Source organism: Littorina saxatilis, linkage group LG1, assembly GCF_037325665.1.
Source record: "Littorina saxatilis isolate snail1 linkage group LG1, US_GU_Lsax_2.0, whole genome shotgun sequence".
In the NCBI taxonomy this organism is placed as follows: Eukaryota; Metazoa; Mollusca; class Gastropoda; order Littorinimorpha; family Littorinidae; genus Littorina; species Littorina saxatilis.
Genome location: NC_090245.1, coordinates 10,511,350 through 10,530,093, shown reverse-complemented (window position 1 = coordinate 10,530,093; position 18,744 = coordinate 10,511,350). Strand labels below are relative to the sequence as shown.

The 18,744-nt window shown below is 44.2% G+C and overlaps 2 protein-coding genes across 4 annotated transcripts in view; both read left to right on the top strand.

Annotated features, from left to right (window-relative positions):
• Positions 1-10,437, top strand: part of LOC138961325 (uncharacterized) — a 36,076-nt gene extending 25,639 nt beyond the window's left edge. For both annotated transcript variants that reach the window (XM_070332926.1, XM_070332932.1), the window contains exons 2-4: positions 1,592-2,814; positions 3,879-3,998; positions 7,207-10,437. In XM_070332926.1, coding sequence (XP_070189027.1) covers positions 1,592-2,814; positions 3,879-3,998; positions 7,207-7,461 — 1,598 coding nt within the window. In that variant the 3' untranslated portion in view covers positions 7,462-10,437. The remainder of the gene's footprint in view (positions 1-1,591; positions 2,815-3,878; positions 3,999-7,206) is intronic.
• Positions 10,438-12,078: 1,641 nt separating this feature from the next.
• LOC138961337 ((Lyso)-N-acylphosphatidylethanolamine lipase-like) overlaps positions 12,079-18,744 on the top strand; it is a 21,523-nt gene continuing 14,857 nt past the window's right edge. The window contains exons 1-3 of one of the 2 annotated variants that reach the window (XM_070332949.1): positions 12,079-12,224; positions 14,759-14,841; positions 15,401-15,684. In XM_070332949.1, coding sequence (XP_070189050.1) covers positions 12,145-12,224; positions 14,759-14,841; positions 15,401-15,684 — 447 coding nt within the window. In that variant the 5' untranslated portion in view covers positions 12,079-12,144. Of the gene's footprint in view, positions 12,225-12,660; positions 13,005-14,758; positions 14,842-15,400; positions 15,685-18,744 lie in introns of those variants that run through there. The other variant, XM_070332941.1, reaches the window with a different exon arrangement.

The window sequence follows — 18,744 nt, the reverse complement described above, 5'->3', positions numbered from 1 at the left end:
GGACCGATCTTTATGAAATTTGACATGAGAGTTTCTGGGTATGATATCCCCGGACGTTTTTTTCTTTTTTGCGATAAATGTCTTTGATGACGTCATATCCGGCTTTTTGTAAAAGTTGAGGCGGCACTGTCACACCCTCATTTTTCAATCACATTGATTGAAATTTTGGCCAAGCAATCTTCGACGAAGGCCGGACTTCGGTATTGCATTTCAGCTTGGTGGCTTAAAAATTAATTAATGACTTTGGTCATTAAAAATCTGAAAATTGTAAAAAAAACCATTGTTTTTATAAAACGATCCAAATTTATGTTCATCTTATTCTTCATCATTTTCTGATTCCAAAAACATATAAATATGTTATATTTGGATTAAAAACAAGCTCTGAAAATTAACAAAATTAACAATTATGATCAAAATTAAATTTTCGAAATCAATTTAAAAACACTTTCATCTTATTCCTTGTCGGTTCCTGATTCCAAAAACATATAGATAGGATATGTTTGGATTAAAAACACGCTCAGAAAGTTAAAACGAAGAGAGGTACAGTAAAGCGTGCTATGAAGCACAGCGCAACCGCTACCGCGCCAAACAGGCTCGTCACTTTCACTGCCTTTTGCACTAGCGGCGGACTACGTTCAATTTCATTCTGTGAGTTCCACAGCTTGACTAAATGTAGTAATTTCGCCTTACGCGACTTGTTTTATAATACTATTTTTTTTCAATTATTATTATTTTGATTATGAGAAGTTTGAAGCAAGTTGAAGTCACTTATTTTGTCTTATTTACAAGTCTCATACACCGGCGCCGAACAAGAAATATGTCAGTCTAAACACCAAATCTAAACTGAGTCTTAGCTGACCGAAACCCGTCGACCGAGACATTACTGTTTCGTTGTCATTTACACAGGGGACCTAACTTGCGAGAGACAGAATTTCGGTTTTTGTGGTTTTTGTTGTTGCTTAATATTATTTTGATCATGACATATCTATACCCTCTTGGATTCAGTAAAAATAATTAAGGGTGAAATGGGACTACTTTTGTGTTTGTGATTTTAATTTCGATTTCAAACAACATTTTGTTATCAAATAAATGGGGGAAAAGTTTTTAAGTCAAAATACAATTCCATAATTCGGGACGGGTCAAAGAATGTTTGACCAAAATTTCACAACTTTTTTGGGAGATATTGTCACATGTACAAACACACACACATACACACACGCACACATCATCATCATCATCATCATCATCATCATCATCATCATCATCATCATCATCATCATCATCATCATCATCATCATCATCATCATCATCATCATTAACATCATCATCTCTATCTCGATTCACGTTCTACCGGGAAACACTTAGTCCAACATTGACCAATAGGTAAAATAATAGCTGTATGGTCAATATCGAGGACTGTACAAGAGCTCGTGGTGACTGACAGGGGAAGGAACGTGTCTTAATTTCATACAGGAGAATAATTATCCTCCACGCTGAGTCTTCCATGCTCCACAGTGTATATTTGATATGGGGAGTCACAGTATCGCCATAGTCTTCAATGGAATGATCACTGTCACCTTATCCATTGCAGGCTCGTCTTTCACCAACATGCACAAGGCAACTGGGGAACCCCCCAGGCCAAAGGGTCCTCCTCCTCCTCCTCCTCCTCCTCCTCATCCTCCTCCTCCCATCTCCGGCCAAGCTTCTCCTGGCTACACCAGCACAGGCATCTCCTCCACTCCTCCAAGCTTTCCCGTGGGAAATGTCTCCAGCTTCTTTCCAGACTATTCCCAGGGGAAATCCCCAACCCCTGCTCCGCACTACCCCGGTGTCAAGAACCCCACTGTTCAGCTTCCTGTGGTAAAACAGCACGAAGACCCTCGAAGTTATCGGGGACCCAGCGACAAACCGGGAACCCAGACCACATCCCCCGGCGATAGACAGCCTCTCGGCCAGCCCAACAATTCCGGAAAATTGTTTCCGCCTTCCCACAGCAGAGGGGAAGAAATACGCAACCCCTCGCTCAGAGACCTGAGAGGGTCCAGGGAGAACCTTGATGACATGTACGACGGCCGAAGCTCCAGACAGACTCTGGATGCCAGAAGTGCCGCCGACTCCGTCGACTTTCAAGGCTCAAGGCAGAATCTGGACGCCCGATCAGATCACAGGGGTTCGAGGGAAGTTCTGAACGGCAGGCCTAGTCGTCCACCTCAAGGCGATTACAGAGGCTCTAGGGATGTCCTGAATGAGAAGAACCGCAACCCGCGAGCACCTGCGGACTTGCAAGGCTCAAGGGGAAACCTCAACACCACCGGCTACATGGCAGGATCGAGGGATGGGCTGAACGACCGGAGCCCTCCTTACCACGCCTCGAAGAACAGCCTGTCTTCTCAAGACGTCCAGCTCACGGTGAAGCGCGACGGACACCAGGGAAGCCAGGGGTTGAATCCACACGGCTCTCCGGGTCTTTCCGACAAGGCTGGCGCCCCAGAGAGTGGCGTCTTACGTTTTTCTTCAGCTGCGCCTGTTATTCATTTCCCAAAGGCATCAGCAAAGAAGAACGTGAGAGCACCCGAGCTACGTGTCTCGGCAAGCCCTACTAGCCCAGGCTACGGGAACGGTGCGTATCTGGGTCAAGGTCAAGGTCGATTGACGTCAGGGGGCGTGATCAACCTGGCCATGGACGACCCCATTGGCGAAGAGCCGGCAGAGGTCAGGGCCATGAGAGGGTCAAGGCCGCCTGTGGGTTCAACGAGCGGGATTAGTGGTGCACATGGGACAGGGATACACTCACCCATGCAGAACATGGCCATGGTGAGGACACCTGTCAGTTCTGTTCGTTGCTGATTTTGTTTGTATTCGTTTTGTCGTTGTGTTTGTGTTTCTTTGTATCAAGCATCTGCATTCCTGGGCAAACATAGCGCAGCAACACTTTCTACGATTTCCGTAACGACTGGAATTGTGCAGGTCTGAGTACTTAGCCAAGCCCCTAACCCCCAAACTTTCTTTCTTTCTTTCTTTCTTTCTTTCTTTCTTTATTTGGTGTTTAACGTCGTTTTCAACCATTCAAGGTTATATCGCGACGGGGAAAGGGGGGAGATGGGATAGGGGAAAGGGGGGAGATGGGATAGAGCCACTTGTTAATTGTTTCTTGTTCACAAAAGCACTAATCAAAAAATTGCTCCAGGGGCTTGCAACGTAGTACAATATATGACCTTACTGGGAACCCCCAAACTAGGGGTCAGGGATTGAACTTAGTATAGAGCCTCCTGTGTGTGTTTTTACACTATCAAGGTTGTGGATTTTGACGGCGATATGCCGCGATTTTATATTTGTTTTAGATCGGCGTGATCGGCATTGTCGTGGTAAGGACGCAGCGCTGTGTGACCGGGCCCTTAGATAAAGAAAAAAACAAAAAACAAGTTTTAGCCAAAGTGGATAATTTCGGGGTTTGAAGAGAGAGCGGCTTTGTGTTCACTCCATCATTGTTGTTGTTGTTGTTCCAGTTGATCCTATCTGGGGCGAGGGCTAGATGTAAAAAAAAAAGAAAAAAAAAGGATATTTTCTTGTTAGACTATTACCCTCGATAATACATATTTTGTCTTGTCTTGTTTTGTCTTGTCTTAATTTGCCTTGTCTCTCTAGATATGTATAAATCAGGACACTAAAACTGCCTTGCCTGAAGCCTTGAATCGTGTGTGTGTTTCAGGCCCGCCAGGTGGAGAAGGGAGGGTGTTGTGGAGGACGACCTCTGTTGTCTTGTCCTGTCTTATCTTGTCTGGTCTGGTCTTGTCTTGTCCTGTCTTGTCTCTCTAGATATGTAAAAATCAGGACACAGAAACTGCCTTGCCCGAAGCCTTGAATCGTGTGTGTTTCAGGCCCGCCGGGTGGAGAAGAGAGGAGGCAGACCTCTGTTCGGGCTGTGGATCAGCATCTGCGTCTTCCTTTGCTTTTGCACTCTCTTCTTTGGCCTCGTGCCCCTCATCTTCTACTGGCAGGTTGGTCTTCATCTCTGGGTTTTTGCTTTGATTATTTTTCCTTTCTTTCTTTTTACATTTAGTCAAGTTTTGACTAAATGTTTTAACATAGAGGGGGAATCGAGACGAGGGTCGTGGTGTGTGTGTGTGTGTGTGTGTGTGTGTATGTGTGTGTGTGTGTGTGTGTGTGTGTGTCTGTCTGTCTGTCTGTCTGTCTGTCTGTCTGTCTGTCTGTCTGTCTGTGCGTGTGTAGAGCGATTCAGACTAAACTACTGGACCGATCTTTATGAAATTTGACATGAGAGTTCCTGGGAATGATATCCCCGGACGTTTTTTTCTTTTTTTCGATAAATACCTTTCGTGACGTCATATCCGGCTTTTTGTAAAAGTTGAGGCGGCACTGTCACACCCTCATTTTTCAATCAAATTGATTGATATTTTGGCAAAGCAATCTTCGACGAAGGCCGGACTTTGGTATTGCATTTCAGCTTGGTGGCTTAAAAACTAATGAATGAGTTTGGTCATTAAAAATCGGAAACTTGTAATTAAAATTATTTTTTATTAAACGATCCAAAAACAATTCCATCTTATTCTGCGTCATTTTCTGATTCCAAAAACATATACATATGTTATATTTGGATTACAAACAAGCTCTGAAAATTAAAAACATGAAAATTATGATTAAAATTAATTTTCCGAAATCGATTTAGAAACAATTTCATCTTATTCCTTGTCGGTCCTTGATTCCAAAAACATATAGATATGATTTGGAGTAAAACCAAACTCAGTAAGCTAAAAAGAATAGACATGCAGAAAAGCGTATTATCCTGCTCAGCGCGACCACTACCGCACTATTCTGCATGGCTTGTCGATTTCACTGCCTTTGCCACGAGCGGTGGACTGACGAAACTACGAGTATGTGGTCTTGGTGAAAACAGCAGTGCGTTCAGTTTCATTCTGTGAGTTCGACAGCTTGACTAAATGTTGTTATTTCGCCTTACGCGACTTGTTGGCTCACGTAAGTGTAGCCTATGCGATCGTAACTTTGTCTGTCTGTGCGTGCGTGCGTGCGTGCGTGCGTGCGTCTGTGCGTGTGTATGTCTGTGGTAGAAACTCTAACATTTGAAGACGTCACATTACATTGACGTCACATTATGACGTAAGAGGGTTAGACGTCACGCGAAGGAAGTACTGACAGTCTCGGTCATTATTATTTTGAGCGCGCCGAGACCAGTTGGCAGTCGTGTCCTTGTAAGTAGGCTACATGCAGACAGACAGATCTAGATCTAGTGTCTCGCTTTCTTGCACAGTTTCACCTATGCTCTTTCTGTGTGTGTGTGTGTGTGTGTGTGTGTGTGTGTGTGTGTGTGTGTGTGTGTGTGTGACGGAGTGATTGAGTTTGTGTTACTGTTTGTCGATTTCTTACGTGAGCCTTGAAGGCTTCGCCTCTTGTTTTTCCTTTGCCTTTGTTGTGACCAGTTGTTTGGTGTATGTGTGTGAGAGTGCCATTGTTTGTGTGCGCGTGTGTTAACATCTGAGCTCTTCAGGGCCGGACCCAGGGGGGGGGAGGGGGGGGGGGGGTTCCAGGGGTTCCGGAACCCCACCCCTGGAAAAAGCATGTACCTTGCTTTGAGTGGGTTTTTTTTTTTTAAATAAATTTTGTGTGTCTCTAACAAATTTTATTCAATGTGAAATCCGATGAGAAAAAGTTAACCCCCCCCCCCCCACAATGCTGCTCTTAACCCTCAAAACAAGGCCCAGAATGCACCAGATTGCACAGATTTTAACCGTTTTTCACAAATTTTCCGGGGGAGCATGCCCCCGGACCCCCCTAGTTCGCGCGCCTGCTTTGCAGGCGCGCGCTTGTGGCTTCGCCACTTCGCTGATTTGCCCCCCCCAAAAAAAAGGAGTTGCCCCCCCAAATAAGGAGGAACCCCCCCCCCCCCCTTACAACTCATTTGGTCCGGCCCTGCTCTTACCATGGATAGACGATTTGTTTCACTTTCTGAGTGTCGTTCGAATCTTCTTTCAATAAAAAAAAGAATTAGAACGAATTTAAAAACAAGACAATCAAACCAAAATAAGCAAGAAACAATGTGAGAGAGACACCCGTGAGATAATAATCGTTCAAATCGCACGTGTGTATATCATGTAAATGAGGTCATGTCAAGCAAGTCTGGCAGGGACCTGTTTTTTTGGCTCACGTAAGTGTAGCCTATGCGATCGTAACTTTGTCTGTCTGTGCGTGCGTGTGTGTGTGTGTTTGTGCGTGTGTATGTCTGTGGTAGAAACTCTAACATTTGAAGACATCACATTATATTGACGTCACATTATGACGTAAGAGGGTTAGACGTCAGGAAGTACTGAAAGTCTTGGTCATTATTATTTTGAGCGCGCCGAGACTAGTTGGCAGTCGTGTCCTGTAAGTAGGCTACATGCAGACAGACAGATCTAGATCTAGTGTCTCGCTTTCTTGCACAGTTTCACCTATGCTCTTTCTGTGTGTGTGTGTGTGTGTGTGTGTGTGTGTGTGTGTGTGTGTGTGTGTGTGTGTGTGTGTGTGTGTGTGTGTGTGTGTGTGTCTATGTGTGACGGAGTGATTGAGTTTGTGTTACTGTTTGTCGATTTCTTACGTGAGCCTTGATGGCTTCGCCTCTTGTTTCCACTGCTTATGATGCCAAAGTCACCAAGACAAACGTCGTTATAGAAACAAAAATTGCGCTCGCTAATTACCCTCCGGATGAATCTTTAGAACTAACACGTCACGCCACACTTTCAGAGTGACGTTTCTTTGCTTTGACGTAATAGATTGCACGAGGCTTTAGAAGAGATCTAGGTTCCAAAACAAGCGTTTTCAATTTAGCTGCCTCGACTGCAGGACATTTTCGGTAAAATACACGTAAGTACAGTATGTAGGATAAACAGAATACTACATGGCTTGCTGTGTCGTACCAGATTTACACTCGTTGCTTTTTCAAATAGTGAACAGCTCGCTTTCGCTCGCAGTATAATGATGTAGTATTCTATATTGATCCCACATGTTATACTTGTGTGTGTTGAGGTCCCAGCTTATAAATTCAGAGTGGTATTTTGTTTCATTCTGTTATAACTGTGGTTTTTTGGTTACAAAAAAAAAAGTTTTTAAAGTTGGTGTCCTATCTATTAAAACAAAAACCCCACAGTAAAACCTTGTCTCCTCTCTATCATCACTTCCCTCTGACCCTGACAGGCACGGGAGGAGTGGGACTCGGGCAACACGGCGCAGGCCAAGAAGTCGCTGCGACTGGCCAGGATCAGCTTCGTGGTCGCGCTGCTCGCCTTGACGGGGGGCGTGGTCGGCCTGGCTGTCCAAGTGCACTTAAGTCAGCAGGCCATTCACGACGCTTACCGTCAGAACGCAGAATGTTCTTGGCAGCAGGGCCCGTGCGACTACACGCATTGGTTTCACTGGCATTATGCGGGTCCGTTCCCCTCCAATACGTAACGGGGATGACTGAGGGATGAAGTCTGAACGGTGTGTGTTTGTGTGTGTGTGTATGTGTGTGTGTATGTGTGTGTGGGAGAGGGGGTGAAGTGGGAGAGGGTATGTGCGTGGTGCGTGCGCGAGTTAGTGTGTGTGTGTGTGTGTGTGTGTCTATGTGTATTATGTGTTTGTCTATATGTGTGTGTCCGTGCGTGGGTGCGTGCATGCGTGTGTGTGTGTGTAAGTGAGTGTGTAAGTGTGTGTGTGCTTGCGCCGGGGTGTGCGCGCGCGCGCGTGTGTGTGTGTGTGTGTGTGTGCCGTGAGTGTGACCAGCTGGCTGCTTTTAGTTTGTGGTGAAGGGTTGGCTAAACAGCCGGCTGAATTGTCGGTGTTGCACAATTGTATCTGTGGATCGTTATAAAATCCACCTTTGCTTTATCCAGGCATTTTATACCTTGCCTTCCCTTCACCCAACCACCCCCTCCTTCTTGTCTCATTTCCCCTCCCACCCCCAACACTGACCTTCCCAGTGCCTTGCTCCCAACTCGAGGCACACGGCATGTCGCGGAACAACAATGTCTATATCCATTCTATGTTCGGTGGAGGCAATGCGAAATGATAAGGACAAAAGACCCCCTCCTTCTTGTCTCATTTCTACTCCCACTCCCACCACCTTCCCAATGCCTTGGCCCCCAACTCGAGGCATACGGTACGCATCTTGAACACACGGCCAGTACAACTGGCCTTGACACGGAACGATTCAAGGGGGGCAATCTCAGTCATCTGAAAGAGGGAAATCCAAACGCAATCCGCCTTGTTCGATTTTATGGGCTTGGACGATAGAGAAAAATAAGAAAAGCAAAAGCTGGAGTCCAGTCTGGACGAAACTGCTATCAAGAACGCAGAATTGATTTAAGTTCTGAGTTGTTTTTTTTTAGCCGTAAGCGCCATTTCTCATTTCGAATTTCTCATAACTGCTGTTCACAATGCGGCCGAAGTGAAACCAACAAAGGGGCCTCACTCTGGAAGAGTTTCCTGCTCCGATAAACATGGCGCTTACGGCTAAAAAAACCTCAGAAAAAATCAATTCTGCGTTCTTGATAGCAGTTTCGTCCAGACTGGACTCCAGCTTTTGCTTTTTTATTTTTCTCTATCGTCCAAGCACATAAAATCGAACAAGGCGGATTGCGTTTGGATTTCCCTCTTTCAGATGACTGAGATTGCCCCCCTTGAATCGTTCCGTGTCAAGGCCAGTTGTACTGGCCGTGTGTTCAAGATGTACGGTACGTCGCAGAACAGCAATAATGTCTATATCCACTTTATGTTAGGTGGAGGCAATCCGAAATCAGAAGGACACAAAAAGTCGGACCGTCATTAAATCAGTGGAAAGAAATGCTGTGGCTTTGTGTACTGGCGATGTTCCAGCATTCAGTACTAGGTCAGCATCTGTTGATTTCAACTACATGTACCTACATTTTTCAAGTGTGTACAGTTGTACACTATGCACAGATTGGACATTTGACACCGTGTAGACCTACACAAGGAACAGCTTATTTTTTTCCTAATTGCTTACTTCAGTATCGACTTTCATCATATGTCAGTGATTTTGAATAAATTTGATCAAACGAGAGATTGCAAAAGTGTGGAACGTGTTGGAAAGGCATAATAATCCGATTTTGAGTGATACTGTTGAAAGGTAACACTCATTGACACAAAATGGAGCGTTCTGGCTTGTTTATTTCCATCTGTGTGACCTAATCTCATATCTTCCTTACGTTGTTGTAGCGGTTTGTTTTGTTCGTGCTTGGAAGTGTGTGATATCTTCTTCGGTAACGTAGAATTGAAGCGGAAAAGGAAGGTGAGAGGCTAGATTGGAGGCGTGGGGGGTTGCGGCAGGGTGTTGGTGGGGGTGGTAGGGTGGAGGGTAAGGCATTGAACTTTTTTTGGTACCAATCAATGCTGTTTCCATTTTAAACAAGTTTAACTGATCTCTATAATCATACCCGGTAAGTCTTCCACTCATGAAAGAGGCGGCATAAAGTCGTGGCTTACTAGATGAACGGAAGAACAGGTCTGCGTGTGTGTGTGTGTGTGTGTGTGCCTGCGTTTGTGTGTATGCGTGTGTGCGTGTGTGTGTGTGTATGTACGTGTGTGTGTGTGTGTGTGTGTGTGTGTGTGTGTGCCTGCATTTAGGTGTATACGTGTGTGAGTGTGTGTGTGTGTGTGTGTGTGTGTGTGTGTGTGTGTGGTTCTGTGCAAGGATTTTAGTAATGACTTTCGGTCTTTTGTAAGTTTTATTTACTAGTTTTGTTTGTTTGTTTTTATTTGTGTGTGTGTTTGTTTGTTTGTTCATTTGCTGTGTCTTTAAGTTTGTTGGTTTTTTGGTTGACTTGTTGTCTTGTTAAACAGATTCTTCTTCTTCTTCTTCTGCGTTCGTGGGCTGAAACTCCCACGTACACTCGTGTGTTTTGCACGAGTGTAATTTTACGTGTATGACCGTTTTTTACCCCGCCATTTAGGCAGCCATACGCCGTTTTCGGAGGAAGCATGCATGCTGGGTATTTTCGTGTTTCTATAACCCACCGAACTCTGACATGGATTACAGGATCGCTTTCGTGCGCACTTGGTCTTCAGTGCTTGCGTGTACACACGGGGGTGTTCGGACACCGAGAAGAGTCTGCACACAAAGTTGACTCTGAGAAATAAATCTCTCGCCGAACGTGGGGACGAACTCACGCTGACAGCGGCCAATTGGATACAAATCCAACGCGCTGCCGACTGAGCTACATCCCCGCGCCTAAACAGATTCAATCGCTATCGTTGTAGCATTCTTGTATTGTTAACACAATCCGTGTAAGTTGTTGTGTGGACCACACCATACAAATAAGTAATGTTGACTGCGTTAATATCATACATCTATAGATTCATACATATCAGTACAAGACGCATAATACAGCTGAATAAACGCAAAGATAGCTTACGTATCTTGGAAAAGTGGTTCTATTTGTGTAATGTTTTTGTTTTTGCGCGCGCGCGTGTGTGTGTGTAAGTGTGTGCCGTGTGCAGGCACGTGTGTGTGTGTGTGTGTGTGTGTGTGCGCGCGCGCGCGCGCGTGTGTGTGTGTGTGTGGATTTGTTTACCTTTGTGTGTGTCAGTACAAGCAGACAGGCACACACACACTGCACACACACTACACACTGACACACACTGACACACACACAAACTGACACACACCCATCCACACGCCCACCCACACGCACACACGTACGAATACATAGACTGAGAGAGAGAGAGACAGAGAGAGACAGAGAGACAGAGAGACGCACGGGAAGACCAAACAGAGGATGAAGCCGAGGGCGGGTTCTTGCAAGAAGGGGAGCAACCGCTGCGGAATGTTCGCTTATTGTTCCACAGTTACCTCCCTTGCTACGCAATTCGTGGTCCTCAAGTCTCTCTCTCTATATAATTTTTATATAACTCAATTGGGCGGACGACAATGCTTGTGCATGCCGCAATAAAAGTATCAGTCTCATTTTTTGATTCCAAGAAAGAGAAAAATGACACATACAAACATACGAAGATACACCCATTTTATTTATCACATGATACAGTGTAGCCGGCCGGAAGCAACCTAGAAGTTGCACAAAGAAAATGAAAAAGCCTGAAAATGTCACGCTTCAGCTCTGAACGTATGCTTAATTTTCTCTTAAGAAAATAAAATAATCAACAACACCAAAATATCAAAAGCATAAAGAACACTGCCCGCAAGACTCACCTGACTTAAAATCGCGTATACACACACACACGGTACCGTGACACTAAAAGTGACAGGACACAAAGACACACACACACACACTGACACACACACACACAAAGTACACATGATTCACACACACACACACACCGCACACACACACACACTGTGACACACTGTGATGCGCACACTCTCTTTCTTTCTCTCTCTCACACACACACACACACACACACACCGTGAGTGACTCGACACTCACACCGTGAGTGACACTCACACACAGTCACACCGGCACACACACAGGCACACACACACACACACACACACACACACACGGCCGTGCACACACACACACAGACACACACACACAGACACACACACACACACACACACACGTGACTACTGATTTACACACACACATGCACTACGCACACGCACACACACACCGTGGCCGGCACATACGCGGGCGCAATGACTGACTCAGTCAGCCCGCTGCCGATCTTTTGTTTGTTCGACTGATCATATATATCTGGCATTCGATTGTCGTGTCGATCACGTGACTGTGCGGCTGTCCATCATTTGGCCACCCGGACACCTGAAAGGAGTTTTAAACGTTTTTTGGGAGACTCGGTACTCGGCCTATAGTGCATGTGCACCTAACACAAAAATGAGGCCGCTTCAAGACTCGAAAAGACAGTTCTAGATTTGTGTTGGCAGCCTATGGAACTGCAGTCATTAAAACAATTAACGGATAAAATAATATATTGTCGGTTTTATGTTTTAATCTTATCAGTGTTAGGTTTATTCCAAACAGTGCCTGCTGCGACATCAAAATCTGCAAAATCATTTCTGTTTGTTTGTGCTGAGAGTTGCTGTCGTCACGCTCTGACGTAACAACCCCCAAATTAGCATCAAGGTCACGTCGAAACCGCTGCGTGCGTTTCACTGGCTCAATGGTTGGCCGTGTTTCGCCCGTGTCTGCTGCCAGAGAAATTTTGCGAGTCACAAGCATGTCGTGCAGAAGTGAAAGAAGGTATAAGATTAGTGTTTAATAGTTTAGACAAAAATGACAGCAAGTATGGATACCCTTGTCATGTAACTTTCATTGAAAAAATGGCGAAATTGCACAAAAGTTACGTCAGGTCACACTGATCGGGATCGACCGCAAAAACTGAAACTCATGACGAACACAGAACAGCCGAACATTGTAGGTCTGACAGTGCACTAATCTGTATTGAGGCTGAGAAATTGTTTCAAGGGGATACCTTAGGGTTTTGTCCACTGGGTGTGAGTCGCTAAAACGTTTGAAACAGGGAGACCTCAATTATTTTGTAACTTCGCTCCTCGGTGCTTCGTACGCATGCACCTGATCAGGACAAATGTACTCAGCAACGAGCGGATTGGTTTCCAAATGAGAGAAAACATAGTCCATAAAAGAATGTAGATTTTACCTGAGTCATAGTATGTACGAAGAAGTAATAAAATATCCTTTCTGTTTTGAATAGTACAAGACTTATAAAATGTTCTTATGTAATAGGGTTCTACAGTAAAGCTCTTCTGTTCAGAACTAAAAGCGTTCGGAAAGCGTACTAATCTTGATCCGGAAATGTGTCAAAGTAACGAAGAAATGGCCAACAACAACACATTGTCAACACTGTGTGAGGATGCCTAACCCAGTTGCAAATCATAGTCATCGAAGAGCGACTTTAAGGCCAGTGATTGAACAAAACGTGTGGGAAACGTTGTTCGTCAGATTGTTCTTGCTGGTAGTCGTGATTCCGCTGATTCCAATGAACATGCTAACGTACATCATGTAAGTTGAAATGTGTGGGTTCTCCATTGCTGGTAGTTTTAGACTGTTATTCCCAAAGGTTCAAATTCCATGTCAGTCTGTGAACTCTCTCTCTCTCTCTCTCTCTCTCTCTCTCTCTCTCTCTCTCTCTCTCTCTCTCTCTCTCTCTCTCTCTCTCTCTCTCTCTCTCTCTCTCGTTATTGAATTACCCCTCAATGGGCGAGGGCCGGATGAAAAAAAGCATCTTTGCATTGTTAATATTCTTTCGCCCATTACAAATAAATTTCAGTTTCTCTCTCTCTCTGCTGACACATAGAGAATACTACATGGCTTACTGTGTCGTACCAGATTTACACGAGTTTTTTTTTAAAATATTGAACTGCAAGCGAAAGCGAGCTGTTCACTATTTGAAAAAGCAACGAGTTTTGGAACCTAAATCTCTTCTAAAGCCTCGTGCAATTTATTACGTCAAAGTAAAGAAACGTCACATTGAAAGTGTGGCGTGACGTGTTAGTTCTAAAAATTCATCAAGGGTAATTAGCGAGCGCAATTTTTTTTTCTATTATGACGTTTGTTACGGTGACTTTGGCATCATAAACAGTGGAAAAATAGGTCCCTGCCATCTGTACATCTTTTCATCAAAATGTTGGCAAGCATCAGGATCGTGTCTTGGCAATCCTACACACAGGATTGTATCAGAAGGTCAGCGGTGCTGTTTTCACCATGATAACAAAAAACACCCAGTTAGTCCTTGCAGTTGACCAAAATCAAAGGGTCAAGTACGTAGAGCAGTCGATCATTGTCCAAATATTGAATTTAAATGTTGCTATTTAAATTTGATTCAGTTTAAGACCTAATCTGGTTTTTATCAAATGTTATCTCCTGTTCATTTCATCAACCTTCCCAAAATCGGAGTATGAGGACAGTGACTGCCTAAACTAGTAAATGGTGGAGAAGAAAAGGGCATTACGCAGAAAGGCACTAAAAAACAGAAGACAAATGCACATGAAAATTGCAGCCCATGAACCAAGAGGAAGAAAAATACATTTAATCTTCTTCTTCTTCTTCAGCGTTCGACCTTCTCTTAATGATGCAGACACAACCATATTTGTCGGTGATGCGTAGACACTCGGTTCTCACCTCACCCTGAAGGTCAGTGTCTTCCGTCTTCGGTAGGCCTTCGTGGGTGTGATTTTGGACTTTTCCTTGTCCTAGACAAGTTTCCTCACACGGTTATCGGCCCTCGTCTGGCCGGGTTTGACTTCAGAGTGTCCTTCTCCTAGGAAAGCTGCCTATCAGGGCTGACGAGTCTTTCCAACCCGGCGCTTGTGAAAGCAGCTACATTTAATCAAGATGCATTTCTTTGCAGGAACTTGCTTATATTGACGAGGCTTGGGGAGTATTTTGTAAATCCATGAAAGTGTCCACCCATTTGGTGCACGCTTCTTGCATTATGTGATACACACTTATGACATAAATTCACTATAATCACACTTGCCATTTTTTAAACCAATATTGTTTCACAAGTGACATGATAAATACCTGTCACTCAAACGGTCGAAACCGGTCAGTGCATACACCGATTACTTTATTCGCTTATATCTGTGAGGAGACACCTTCTATTAAATAACAGCTAACTGATTTCATTCCTCATGTATATATTTTCCCCCCGATTTCAACCAGTAACATATTAAAAAATTACCTGTTATTGTTAATGCCATAGTGTGCAGAACTTCTGCTCTATCAGATTTTATTTGTGTCTTATTTTTTTCCAGAGATAACTACTTTCCAAGATTTCTCAGTTGGAGGAGAACTTCAAGGCAAGAACTTGAAGATACAGACACAAAAATTCTTGATGGTGAGTTTTTTTTAAGGGACAGAAAAAATAGCAAACTTTTGTAAGGTATCAAACTGAAATTCAATCCCATTGTCCGGCCTGAACCAAAGATTGCTTGGTAAAAATGTTGAAAAAATAGCTTTAAAAATGCAGCCGTCACAGTGCCGTCTCAACTTTTAGTCAAAAACAAAAATGACGTAATCAAATAGCGCTATCAAAAATCAGAGAAAAAGGAAAGGCCCTCAAGAATGTCCATTTTCATAAACATCCATCAAGTAGCTTTTGAGATATGCTTTCCACACACGTACACACTCACACACACACATACTTAGGGAGACAAACCTCCGCCCTCATTAAAGCATTCACTCAATACTTGACTAAATGTAAAAAAGGAGGAAAGTATGATAAGACGGATCGAGTGGGTGCACGTGTGTATGCATGTTTGTGTGTTGTATGTGTCGGTAAGCTGTTGCTCCATACTTGTAGCTAGATTTTTGTGTTAACACTTACACTCATAAACTCTGTAATCCTATATATCACATCCCTTCAGCCATGCCATTGGTGTTCTCGTGTTGTACAGCACTGCCTTGCGTGAAAGAGCGCAAGTTTGTGCCAGTGGGCGAGGACCGACTATGGTCAGTGACTTGCAACCCAGACAACACGGGCACCCCTATCCTCATGGTTCATGGCATGGGGGGAGGGCTTGGCCTGTGGACTATGAACCTTGATGCGCTGTCCAAGAATCGCCCAGTCTACGCTTTCGACCTTCTGGGCTTCGGTCGCAGCTCTCATCCCTCCTTCAGCAGCGATGCTGATGAGGCTGAGGCCAAGTTTGTGGACTCCATAGAAACCTATCGCAAAGAGGTGAGTTGCCTGTGTTTTAAGTTGTAGGTTTTTGTTGTGTTGTCATCTACAAGGGGTATGGTTGGTGTGAAACTACCACATATGTACAGAAAGAAAGATTGGCGAGACAGAAAGATGTACATGCAAAACGACTTCTGTGAACAGCATAGGCTTACTGCAGTACAGTTCCATTAACGGAAGACTTTATTTTAAAGGATTTGCAAGGATGGCCCAAATTTGGAATCAGTGGTGAAAGTGGAAACTCCAAAAGCGTGTCCTTGCTACTAGGAGCCTCTTTCTCCTGTCACTAGAAGATGGCGGCATTTTTGAAACTCGATAATGCAACTGAAAGTTATTTTGTTTTTGACTAAAATTGTCACTAGCGAGTTGTTTTCATTGGTCCGGAAGAATTTTGTACCCACCCCAGGCGATCAGGCAGGTGATTTGGCCATCCCTGATTTTGAAACCCAGGGCATTTACTGAGGCCAGAGACATGCATGGCCATCAAGCAGGTTGTGAAGAAGAAGAGAAGAGGTGCTAGCTGTCATAAGCAACAAGTGTGAACTTTAATATTTTCTTTGAAGCGTAACGGTAATGTGAACTTCAGCGCTGCAGCGCAACTCCCCTTTTGAGACCCCCCAATTTAAGACTTCCTCCCTTTTATTTTCTCAGACTGTTCATAATCTCTGTAAATTGACCCCCATTTCAAGACCCCCTCCTTTTTAAGACCTGATTTTGGGAGGTCTTAAAAGGGGGGTTCCACTGTATTGCATTGCTGCTCCTCTGTCTCTAGAAAAGTCCAGCCTAAAGTTAGAATTTTAAAGCGCTGGCCTACATGTATACCTAATCCTGCGGCAGATGAACCTAGACAAGTTCATCCTGTCAGAGACTATAGAGTATACAGAGACGCTTCATCCTTCATTGCGCTGAGGTGCGAAAGTGAGACCGGCCAGCCAGCGTGCGGGAAAAGAGCCACTCCCTGCTGCACAAGGAAGTTCGCGTATAGCGGCTGCTGTCGGCTGTGTTTATATCACGTTTATATTAACATACTGTCTGTTCTGTCCGGCTGACAGTGCTGCAAAAAGTAACTGAACGAAAAAATATGTTTGTTTGTGAACATCCTTTTTAAATGACCATAAAAACACCGCAGAAAATGGTGTAGATTAAAACAAGAAATTCCTCCGAGGTAGGAAAAACACCCCCGTCCTTACCATTCTCACTGCCACCAACTGAGAAGGCACTGCTAACAAGTGTGGTTAAAATAAGTTGATTGAGTGGACAAAGAGACAGGCGGAGAAAAAGACAAATCAATATAACTCTTTCTGTAACACCTACTAACCGCATACAGAAAACAAAAGATCCCGGAAAAAAAAATCGGTTTGCGCTGCGCGCTGAGAGCAGGTATTGAAATATCTCATCGACCAGATTTTGTCCGGGGTGTATCTGCCGCTTCGCCGGGTAGCAAGTAGAGCCGAATACCCGGCTTGAGTGGCGCACTGTACGCCGGCTTCGAACCATGGACCCGTCAAGCTTCGGTCCCTTCCAGACTCGTGGAATGGGAACAGCACGAACATGATTCAGGGGCCATAATGCCATTCCTGATCATATCATGTCGAGTCCCATGCTTGTCGACGACGCCCTAGGTACCACATCACAAACAGAACTGTGCAATACACAGGTGTTTTCTACAGACACACTCAAACACACACACACAGAGAAGCCGTATATATATATCTATATCTATTGTATAAATATATAGAGATAGATGAGAGTGTATTTTTCGCGTGGCTATAAATTGATTCGACCTTTGCACTTTTACAGTGAGGATAATTTACGGGTCCAATTTACGTTCTGGACACTGCAGTGACCTTCTAAAAATAGTAACAGAACGCCGGGAATATCCGAAGATGCCCCCCCTCATACTACAGTGCACCATACGAAGGAAGGGAGGTAAACGCTGAAAACATGGAGAAGATAAGGAAGAGTTATGCCGTAGTTGATCCCCCCAAAAAACCAAAATCCACCAATAACTCCCTAACCGTGTGTTTGACCGGTCCCAATTTTTGACTCACATGCGAAGCAAAAGTGAGTCTATGTACTCACCCGAGTTGTCCGGCCGGCCGGCCGGCCGGCCGTCCGGAAAACTTTAACGTTGAATATTTCTTGGACACTATTCAGTCTATCAGTACCAAATTTGGCAAGATGGTGTATGATGACAAGGCCCCAAAAAACATACATAGCATCTTGACCTTGCTTCAAGGTCAAGGTCGCAGGGGCCATAAATGTTGTCTAAAAAACAGCTATTTTTCACATTTTTCCCATTTTCTCTGAAGTTTTTGAAATTGAATACCTCACCTATATATGATATATAGGACAAAGTAAGCCCCATCTTTTGATACCAGTTTGGTTTACCTTGCGTCAAGGTCACAGGAGCTCTTCAAAGTTGGATTGTATACATATTTTGAAGTGACCTTGACCCTGAACTATGGAAGATAACTGTTTCAAACTTAAAAATTATGTGGGGCACATGTTATGCTTTCATCATGAGACACATTTGGTCCCATATGATCAAGGTCAAGGTCACTTTGACCCTTATGAAATGTGACCAAAATAAGGTAGTGAACCACTAAAAGTGACCATATCTCATGGTAGAAAGAGCCAATAAGCACCATTGTACTTCCTATGTCTTGAATTAACAGCTTTGTGTTGCATGACCTTGGATGACCTTGACCTTGGGTCAAGGTCACATGTATTTTGGTAGGAAAAATGTGTAAAGCAGAATGTCAAGCATGTGAGTCGTATGGGCTTTGCCCTTCTTGTTGTAAGGACCGTCTCAGGAATGTATAGAACCTGTTCACCAAGTTTGGTGACGATCGGTCCGTTCGTTCTTGAGATCTACTTGCGAACACAAACACACAAACAAACACAAACAAACAAACACATCGAGTGAAACCTATACACACCCCTATACCGGGGGTGTAATTAAATCAAATTTACTTAGGCGGCAATACCCGCTGCATCGCTGTAGTTATGCAAACATGATTCAAGTCAGTGTCTTTTCACGAACTAACCGGCGTCGTT